Raw genomic sequence first — 10,360 nt, 5'->3', positions numbered from 1 at the left:
TTCTCTTCAGCAAGCTCAAGCTTTTTACACATTTCCATTTCAACAAATGATGGCCGAGGCTCCTAACATGGAAGTTATGGACACACAGCAGATGCCAGCTGAAGTTCCAGAGCCAGCTCCTGCTCAGGCACCTGAACAAGGTAGTTGCACCAGGAGAGCATAGAAAAGTAGCTATTGGATTAGCCTACTTTTTAAGAAAGGGTTTAATGATGAATTTTAGTGTTAAAATTTTTTTAAAAATTTTTTTATTGATTTCAGAGAGGAAGGGAGAGGGAGAGAGAGATAGAAACATCAATGATGAGAGAGAATCGTTGATCGGCTGCCTCCTGCACCCTCCTTACTGAAGATTGAGCCCACAACCCAAGAATGTGCCCTGACCGTGAATCGAACCGCGACCTCCTGATTCATTGGTCAATGCTCAACCACTGAGCCATGCCAGCCTGGCTAGTGTTAAAAAATTTAACCCACTTTTTAGGTACTTAGTATCTGCCAGGCACTGTAGGTTTGCAGGGCAGAAGGGGGGGAACATGGATCCTGTCCTGGCTGGTATGGCTTTATTGGTTGGGTGTTGTCCCATGTACCTAAGTGTCTCTGGTTCAATACCTGGTTGGGCACATAACTTGGTTGCAGGCTCGATCCCCAGGGAGGGTGTGCGGGAAGCAGCCCGTGGATATTTCTCTCTCTCTCTCTCTCTCTCCCGCGCTCTCTCTCTCTCTCTCTCTCTCTCTCTCCCTCTCTCTTTCCCTCTATCTCTCTCCCTTCCTTTCTCTGAAATCAATAAAACATATTTTTAAAAAGGGATATGGATCCTGCTCTAGAATATCTCAAAATCTAGTAGGGGAAAATAATAAGTAAATACACGTCATGGCTCAGCACACAAAGCAGTGAAGAGCGGCATAGAATGCTGTGAGAGCTCATGGCATTGACACCTAACTCAGACTGAGGCTCAGAGGCAACTTCCCAGAGCTCAGAAACTCCAGGGGAAGGAGACGTTATCCCCAGGAAGAAAGGGCTGGGGAAGTTCCAGGTGGAGGGAAGCATGCACAAAGCACAGACAAGAAGAAGCACGACAGTTAAAAAACAGTGATTCTGACATCGGAGTCTGGGGTATAGCAAAGAAATGGTGAGAGGCGAGGCTGGAAAGGGGGCATTGAGGCTTGTTTAGCCTAAAAGATGTATATCCTATTCTGAAGGCAATAGGGAGCTGTTGAGAGAATGTAGGCAGGTAGTGGCGTAGTCTAGTGGCATTTGAAAATATCAGCCTCAGGTATTACAGAGGATAGAATGGGTGGTAGAAAACAAGCAGAACTTGGAGGCAAGGAGTGGATTAGAGATCCTTTGAATAATCTGGGGACAAAATAAGGAGGATGGAAAGCGGTGGAGAAGGACAGAATTAGGAACTACTCCAGAGGTAGAATTACTGGCCATGGTAGATGGATTTCATGGGGAGACAAGGAGGAAAAGGAATCTGGAAATAATTCCTAGACAATTGGATGAAGGAGGTACCATTCACCAAGCTAGAGAATTAGAAGAAAGGAGAACAGATTTGGGGGTGGGGAGATGGAGAGCTACTCTCCAGCTACTCTCTCCAGGGTAGCTGTATTGCATGAGAAATGTGCTCCGAGTTCCAGGTTATGATCCCAGGAACACGTCTCCCTTCACTGTGTTGGGGATACCCCTGCCCTTGACCGCTGTTTTTCTGGGCAGGCAGCACTGGGGCTTCCCCAGCTACAAGCAGTGGAGGTGGATCTCTTGGCATAGGAGTGGCTAAAGCAGTGTGAGATAGAAAAAAGGAAGGACGGGAGGCTAGGGTGGAGAAATGCCAAATAGTAGTAGAATGGGGGAGGAGCCTGAGAAGTTATAAGAGATATTAAAGAACTAAGGTTAGAAAACCAAGGCTTCCTGTCGGATATTTTAGGACAGTGGTTTGTGACCAGAGATGATTTTGCCCTCTAGGGACGTTTGGTATTGTCTGGAGACACCTTTGATTATCATGACTGGCTGGATGCTACTGGCATCTAGTGGGCAGAAGCCAAGGCTGTTATTAAATATAGAATGTTGCCGGCCCATGTGACTCAGAGGTTGAACAATGACCCATGAACCAGGAGGTCACGGTTCGATTCCTGGTCAGGGCACACGCCTGGGTTGCAGTTTTGATCCCCAGTGGGGAGTGTGTAGAAGGCAGTCAGTCAATGATTCTCTCTCATCATTGATGTTTCTGTCTCTCTCTCCCTCTCCCTTCCTCTCTGAAATCAATAAAAATATATATATATATTTTAAAAATATATAGAATGTTAAACATTTTATAATGTACAGAACAGTCTCCCACAACCAAAAATCATTCAGCGTAAGATGTCAGTAGTGCCAAGACTGAGAAGCTCTGCGTTAGGTCCTGAGATCAGAGTCCTACTGCCAGCCTGAGGTTTCCTCTTCAGCACCTCTGAGTTCAGAACTCTTTGCGTGTGTGTGGAACAGACACTCAGAATCTCTAAAGCCCACAGGCCTTGCTTTTAAGGCTGTCTACTGCTGGAATTATGGGGAAATTGAGTAAAACTGTTTCCCTTCCTCCCTGTTTCGCTGTCTACTTTTTCTATCATTTGTTTATTTAGCTATTCATGTATTTACATGTAGAATTCTTATAAAATAGTACATAGATGCTTTGTATCCCAGGGGAGGCCAAGATGCTAGGTAAGATTGTGTAGAAAATCAATCGATAATTCTGATGGAGGTCTCATCCCAACAACAGCCAGCACAGGAGGGAGGGTCGTGGATGGGACCACATGAACCCAGTTGGAGGGTGAACCAAGGGGAAGACATTGTAGAGGAAACTGGCACTGGGAGATTGAGGAGAAAGGTGAAAAGGATGTGGATAGGGTGGCTTTTCTGGGAAAACTGCCTAGGCTTTGAATTGCGGTTTTCTGCATCACATCCTGGAAATCATTGTGTTTCAGAGGCTCCCAAAGGAAGGAAAAGAAAACCCAGAACAAGACAACCAAAAAAACCAGCGGAACCCAAGAAACCTGCCAAGGCCAAGAAGCCTGCCGAGGCCAAGAAAGCCGCCGAGGCCAAGAAAGCCGCCGAGGCCAAGAAACCTGCTGAGGCCAAGAAGTCTGCCAAGTCTGCAAAATCAAAAGAAAAGCAAGAAAAAATTACAGACACGTTTAAAGTGAAGAGAAAAGTTGACCGTTTTAATGGTGTTTCAGAAGCTGAACTTTTGACCAAGACGCTCCCGGACATTTTGACTTTCAATCTGGACATTGTGATTGTAAGGATTTCTGTCCTCATTTGGTTTTATAAATAGCACTAGAGGCCCAGCCCTCGAAATTGCACAAGACTCAGACCTGCTGTGCTGCGGGACCCATCAATGCACCTCCTGGTGACGGGTCGTTTGGTCATTACAGCATTACGGTCACTGGCCTTTTATAATATAGAAGATGGGTGGATTAACTTAACCTTTATCCTTGCAAATAATTTTGCTGAAAAGAACCGTTTCTTTTGGTAGTACATGATGTCACCTTCATGAGGTCCTATTACTGGGGAGTGTTTGAGAGGGTGGGCTCCAGAGTAGAGTTGTCCAGTGTCCAATCCTGCCACATGGGTATGACCCTAGACAGGCCTTAACTTTCCTGAACCCGTTTCCTCCTTGGTGAAACGGGTGATAATAGTGCCTCTCTCATAGGGTTCCAATTAAATAATCCATGTAACTCAGACTGCATGGCATCTGTGAGTTCCCCATGAATGGTAACACTGATTTTAAACTTTGATTTTTGTCTGTAACTGTAAGAAACAGCATGCAGACAGCTGTGCAGATGTTGTGGAGTCAGCTCCTTGCTGGGAGCTGAGAAGGAGACTTGTGGCTGGACCTGGGCTCAGACTCACCGATGGCTCCAGAGCCTCTTTCTTTCCAGCCCAGTGGGTGGGGGTGGGGCCTGGGGATATGAGGGAGTCAAACTGGTTTTTAAAAACAACAGCAAAACTTTTAATATAAAGGAAAATTTCTTTCCTCAGATTAGAGTACTTTGTTCAGATCCAGAGGAGGTAATTGATAAATGATACTGCGTATGATGTCAGATTACACTTTTAATAAATTCAATTTTGTCCACCACTCTGTTGCCCTTACACCCTACTAAAATGTATGAACATTTTTTTAGATTGGCATAAACCCGGGACTGATGGCTGCTTACAAAGGGCATCATTACCCTGGACCTGGAAACCATTTTTGTAAGTGGTTACTTCTTTATTATTATTACTGTAATTTTAAACTCGATACCTGTGTTAATAGTTTGGGTTGTTGTTTTTTAAACCAAATTGTGTTTTTAGTAAGAGAGATTGTATATATATGTCAATGTACATACATGATTTCTGTGTGTGTATACACAAAGAAGGTTTGGAATGACATGTCACTTGGTTTCCAAGAGTAGAGGGCCATGAAAAGGAGTACATCCTCCTTTGTTTGGATTGTTTCAAATGAGTGTTACTACTTTTTAAAGGATTTTTTTAGTTGTCACCTATTGATATAGCAGCAATAGTGCATCGCTGAGCCAGTGCAGACAGAACACTGACCCTTGCAGATTTCTGCTGATTGCCATCGGATTTCTAGGAGAGATGAAATGTTTGCTCATTGGCAGTCAGGTTAAGAAGTGCTGTGATTGGAGACATTCTGTACAGAAACACCATATCTAGCAGAAAATAGTATTAAAGACCTTCATACTTGTCAAGTGAGCTTTAAAACCATGTGTAACTATTGAATTGTCCTGTATACGAGTCGTCTTATCAGCATGCCTAATGGAACAAGGCATGCTGTAGGAAATGCTAGTGGATGATCTAAGAGTAACATAAAAAATATTTAGGGCAGCCCTGACCAGTGTGGCTCAGTGGATAGAGCGTCAGCCTGCGGACTGAAGGGTCCCAGGTTCAATTCCAGTTAAGGGCATATACCTTGGTTGCGGGCACATAGCTGATCGACGTTTCTCTCTCATGGATGTTTCTAACTCTCCCTCTCCCTTCCTCTCCATAAAAAAATGATAATAATTAAAAATTAAAAAAAGATATTTAGGGCAAATGATAGTAATGTATTTTTGGAATGAATAGCATATTGTCTCCATTATTTAAAAAGTTTTTCCTAGGGAATTTTGAACTTTTAATTTTCTCCACTGTCAAGCCCATCAGTGTATGGTTACCTGTTTGAGGTATTCCGGGCAGGTGGTGATATCACCAATGATTAGAAAGGAGAGCTATTTCAAAGTTTCCTATACTGACTAGATGTGTATTCTTGACAGGCCTTTATCTTAACTCCCCTATGAAAAGGGAATGATAATAATAATATCTCATAAGTATGATGATTAAATGAGATCATACAGGCAAAGGGCTTAGCATAGTACTTAGCACACAGTAATTGCTTGATATGGTTTTTGATCTATGTTATAATATGTGCTTTTTTTAAATTTCAAGAATAGGATATAAACTAATGGCCAGATCTCAGAGGGGAGGAAGGTGGAAGGGGACTGGAAGGGATTAATCAAAGAATATATATGTATATATGCATAGCCCATGGAGACAAACAGTAATGTGGTAACAGCCTGGGGTGGGGTGGGGTCTGGGTGGAGGGGGGCAAATGGGAGACATCTATAATACTGTCAACTATAAAAAAATAAAAGAGCATGCCCTAGTTGGTTTGGCTCAGTGGATAGAGCGTCAGCCTAAGGACTGAAGGGTCCCAGGTTTGATTCCAGTCAAGGGCATGTACCTTGGTTGCAGGCACATCCCCAGTAGGGGGTGTGCAGAAGGCACCTGATCGATGTTTCTCTCTCATCGATGTTTCTAACTCTCTATCCCTCTCCCTTCCTCTCTGTAAAAAAAATCAATAAAATATATTAAAAAGAAAAAAAGAGCAGAACAATTTTTAAAAAATAGACTACTACATCAACCCATAGGGCAGAAACCTTTGACCTTCTATGGGAATAAATAAACTCTCTTTCTCACAGGGAAGTGTCTATTTATGTCAGGACTGAGTGAGGTCCAGCTGAACCATATGGACGATCACACTTTACCAGGAAAATATGGTATTGGATTTACCAATATGGTGGAAAGGACAACCCCAGGCAGCAAGGACCTCTCCAGGTAATTACATAACATTTATTTTTATAGACTGAACCTTGGCCGTGCTGGTGCCTCATACACTCTAGGAATACCATATGTGTCTAGTTCAAGCTGAACTTGACAAACAGTATGTGACTTGATCTTTCTTGGAAAGCTATCTGAACTTAGCATATTATAAATATTGCCATACTTATATTATGATGACTTTTTAATTTAATTTTAGTAAAGAATTTCGTGAAGGAGGACGTATTCTAGTGCAGAAATTACAGAAATATCAGCCACGAATAGCAGTGTTTAATGGAAAATGTAAGGTTTGCTTTTAAATTTTATCTTTTTTCTTTGCTAACATTATGGACAATGTAATTATGTTTGCATTTCATTTTAGGTATTTATGAAATTTTTAGTAAAGAAGTTTTTGGAGTAAAGGTTAAGAACTTAGAATTTGGACTTCAACCCCACAAGATCCCAGACACAGAAACTGTAAGTCCTTAAAATTATATTTGCAGATCAGCTCAATGTGGATTTTTTTTTCTAGCTAGTTGACCTTTTTTATTTGTTCTACCCATTGTAATTTATGCTATGAAAAGGAAAACACAACCACTTTTATTAATTTTGCATAAACTGCTAAAGTAATAAGTATCAAATCATGAACCCAGAGAAAGACACATTTTCTATCTCCATAGGAGTGGGTTGAACAGATTTCTATAACTGTCAAATTTTATGATTCTAGCTCTGCTATGTGATGCCATCATCCAGTGCAAGATGTGCTCAGTTCCCCCGAGCCCAGGACAAAGTTCATTACTACATTAAGCTGAAAGACTTAAGAGATCAATTGAAAGGCATTGAACGAAACACAGACGTTCAGGAAGTTCAGTATACATTTGACCTGCAGCTTGCCCAAGGTGTGTCCCCGTTATTGCTCCTTGTTTTCATTTCATGTCTGTATACACTCCAGAAAGCATGTTGTGGATTTAAAAGCAGGAGAAGAGAAAGCAGTTATATTTGCAGCCAGAGTGCTCTGATAATGGCTGTTAGTCACTATTAGAATCTCCTTTTACTAAGGTCTTCCCGGTGGTCTTACAGATGTTGAGGATATAAGAAACATTGTAACCCACCCAAAATTAAATCTCATAGGATGTAAGAGTTCTTATGAGTTAATATAGTATATGTTATGAAGAGTGCAAAAGGTCATACATAGCAAAAGATGTATCTCAGTGTACATGAACATTCAAGAAAAAGATTTCTCCCTCATGATTTCTGAATAAAGCTATCTTTTAAAAGTGTTGTACAAAATTAGCTTTAAATCTCTTTCACCCTCCCCACAGAGGATGCAAAGAAGATGGCTGTTAAGGAAGAAAAATATGATCCGGGTTATGAAGCAGCATATGGCGGTGCTTACGGTGCAAATCCATGCAATGGTGAACCTTGCAGCTTCTCTTCAAATGGGCTAAGTATGTCCCCTCCCTGTGTTTGTTCTCTCAAAGACTTGCTTTTGTCAGGATTGAGGGGTAGGGGAAGTTCTTTTAAAAAGAGTAAATTATTGAAGAATGGAAATTATTATATAAAAATCTGGTTAGTGATTCATAGAGAAAATGTGATGGTTATTTAATGTTTACACAAACTTACAGCCCCTTTACTTTAAGTCACTAACTACTGTAAGTCATCTTAGTTGCATTTTCCTCCTTGGATAACAAATGAGGATTTATTAGTCCGGTATCTGAAAATAGAACAGAAATATACTGTATTCAAGAAGCTTCTTGCCCTAGCTGGTTTGGCTCAGTGGATAGAATGTCGGCCTGTGGACTGAAGGGTCCCGGGTTCCATTCCAGTCAAGGGCACATGCCTGGGTTGTGGGCTCAATCCCCAGTAGGGGGCATGCAGGAGGCAGCCAATCAATGATTCTCTCTCATCATTGATGTTTCTATCTCTCCCTCTCCCTTCCTCTCTGAAGTCAATTATATACATTTAAAAAGAAGAAGCTTACTTAACTATTTTAATAACAGTTCTCATTCACTGGACAGTTAAAATCCCCTAATTTGATCATTTAAAGCAGCGGTTCTCAACCTGTGGGTCAAATGACCCTTTCACAGGGGTCGCCTAAGACCATCGGAAAACACATATATAATTACATATTGTTTTTGTGATTAATCACTATGCTTTAATTATGTTCAATTTGTAACAATGAAATTGGGGGTCACCACAACATGAGGAACTGTATTAAAGGGTCGCGGCATTAGGAAGGTTGAGAACCACTGATTTAAAGCTTTTAAATATAAGAAACTAACTCTCTCCCTCTCCCCCTCCTCCCCGCCAGCAGCTGACTGTGGAGAATCGACTTTCAGTGATGTTCCCAACGGGCAGTGGATGAGCCAGTCGTTTACGGACCAGATTCCTTCCTTCAACAATCATTGTGGGATGCAAGCACAGGAGGCAGGAAACCTTGCTTAGGCACGGTGCTTCTCAGCCCTGCTCCAATGCTGCAGTTTTATTGCAGTTGTCAGGAAGTGGCCCTCAGTTTGCTAACTGAAGTATTTTATTAGTGTTTTCCTCTGGTGATGTAACCATAGTACAGTTGTGTGGTAGAATCAACTGTATGAACCTAGGTAGTTTGGAAGGAACATTTAGGATTTTTTTGTATATAAGTTTTTGTATTTGAATGAACCATCATTCCAGCATTTTATAAAGGCTTTTTCATTTAGGAAGAAAGTGATTTTTTGGGGGGAGTCACTTTTAAACTGTAATTTAAAAAATGCAACAGTCTGAATATTTATTTGATTATTCACTGTGCATAAACCTAGAAACACCATTACCCCTCTTATGCCTAAGAAGGGCATGCTGTTAATAAGAGTTGCCACTGGTAAAGAGGCAGATGTGTGGATTTTCATGTGAAGTTAAGCCTCTGGAGTCATGTTTACACTCAGACCTCTTTACCAATGGTGATTGTTTGTGAGAGTTGCTTTCTAGTACAGACGTAGAGTGTGGCCTTGCAGCAGCAAGACCAACCTGGCCTTACGTGACAGGGCATTCAACCCTGGCTTTGGCCTCCTCACCCTGTGTGTTAGTTCTCTAATAGGCAGAACCTATTCTGCTGGGATGGTGGGCTCCAGGGAATGCAGTAGACCTTTTAAATGTTGTTACTTCATCTGTGTTTTACTTGAGAGACATACACTCGATAGGGAAGGAACTGAATTTCTCTTTCAGTACCTATCACCGTTCGAATTTTATCTTCCTCGGCTTTAGGGGTGTAACATGGCAAGTGATGAGAAATGAATTTTCAGGCTGAGCAGCAAGATGCTGGAGGTGTTCGATAATCTTTTTTAAACTGGTGCTTTATGTACATGAGATGTGCTACTATAATTAAGACAGAAATGTTCTTGCTAGTTAAATCTCATAAGCCAGTAATTTACAAACTTCTGTCTCTGCATCATTGTTCTTTGTTACTGTGGACTACGTTAACCTTATGCAAGGTTAGTTTTTAAGTAATGTACCTTTGTGGTTTTTAATGCATTTTCCAAGGTGCTACAACTAGTCCAGACTTCTACGCCTGGCAGATATAAACCTGGGTGTTTGGAAATGCTATTTGCATCTCCCCTTGATCACTTATACCCACGGAGCATGCTTTTCAATATGGAAATATTTAAAGAGAAACAAATCCTTGTTGTGAATCTTAACATGCTGTGTAGCTGCTGGCTGTGATGAATTTTATTTTTCCTTTAGTCTGGATCAAGCTGTGTAGGAGTCATGTTATTTAAATCATGTACTGTACTGCTGTTTACATGGATGTTTTGTGCAGGTGCTTGAAGCGCCTTGCATCAGGGACTAGGAACAACTGAATTATTTTTTCATGGGACTGTGTAAAGCATGTAACTAGGTATTGCTTTGGTATATAATGATTTGTAGCCTTACAATGGATTTTTTTTATTTAAGTGGAGGAAATACCCTTTAAATTATGGACACTTACTAGAGAATGGGTTTAAGGACTTTCCAAGCGTACAACAATGGTGTGTTTCATTAAATGACAGGTAGTAAATGTTGATATATTCTATACATGACAGGATGAGACTTTTTCATTAAAAAATATTGAAAAAGTTTTTAAATTCATTTGAAAGTCTGATGATTTTTACAATAAAAAATATAAGAATGATTATCCTTAAGTTGCAGGCTTTTCTGTAGCGAGACTTACTGGTATTCTTTCATCCTTTAAACCTGAGATCAGTTTGCCTTCTGTTATATTTAACATATAGAATACTATATACAATGA

The 10,360-nt window shown here is 40.9% G+C and overlaps 1 protein-coding gene across 2 annotated transcripts; it reads left to right on the top strand.

Annotated features, from left to right (window-relative positions):
• TDG (thymine DNA glycosylase) lies at positions 1-10,244 on the top strand. Of its 2 annotated transcripts, none has more exons than XM_014451519.2 (9): positions 1-140; positions 2,952-3,265; positions 4,152-4,221; positions 5,985-6,120; positions 6,323-6,405; positions 6,485-6,579; positions 6,830-7,001; positions 7,425-7,550; positions 8,417-10,244. In XM_014451519.2, exons 1-9 carry the CDS (start codon positions 47-49, stop codon positions 8,545-8,547), a joined length of 1,221 nt encoding a protein of 406 aa, XP_014307005.1. In that variant the 5' UTR covers positions 1-46; the 3' UTR covers positions 8,548-10,244. The 2 variants fall into 2 exon arrangements, with proteins under 2 accessions (XP_014307005.1, XP_006084125.2); XM_006084063.3 differs by having other exon boundaries at positions 8,414-10,244.
• The last annotated feature ends 116 nt before the right edge of the window (positions 10,245-10,360 follow it).

Source organism: Myotis lucifugus, unplaced genomic scaffold, assembly GCF_000147115.1.
Source record: "Myotis lucifugus unplaced genomic scaffold, Myoluc2.0 scaffold_10, whole genome shotgun sequence".
NCBI classification, from domain to species: Eukaryota; Metazoa; Chordata; class Mammalia; order Chiroptera; family Vespertilionidae; genus Myotis; species Myotis lucifugus.
The sequence above is the reverse complement of the archived record's forward strand: the minus strand, read 5'-3'. Positions and strand labels throughout refer to the sequence as shown.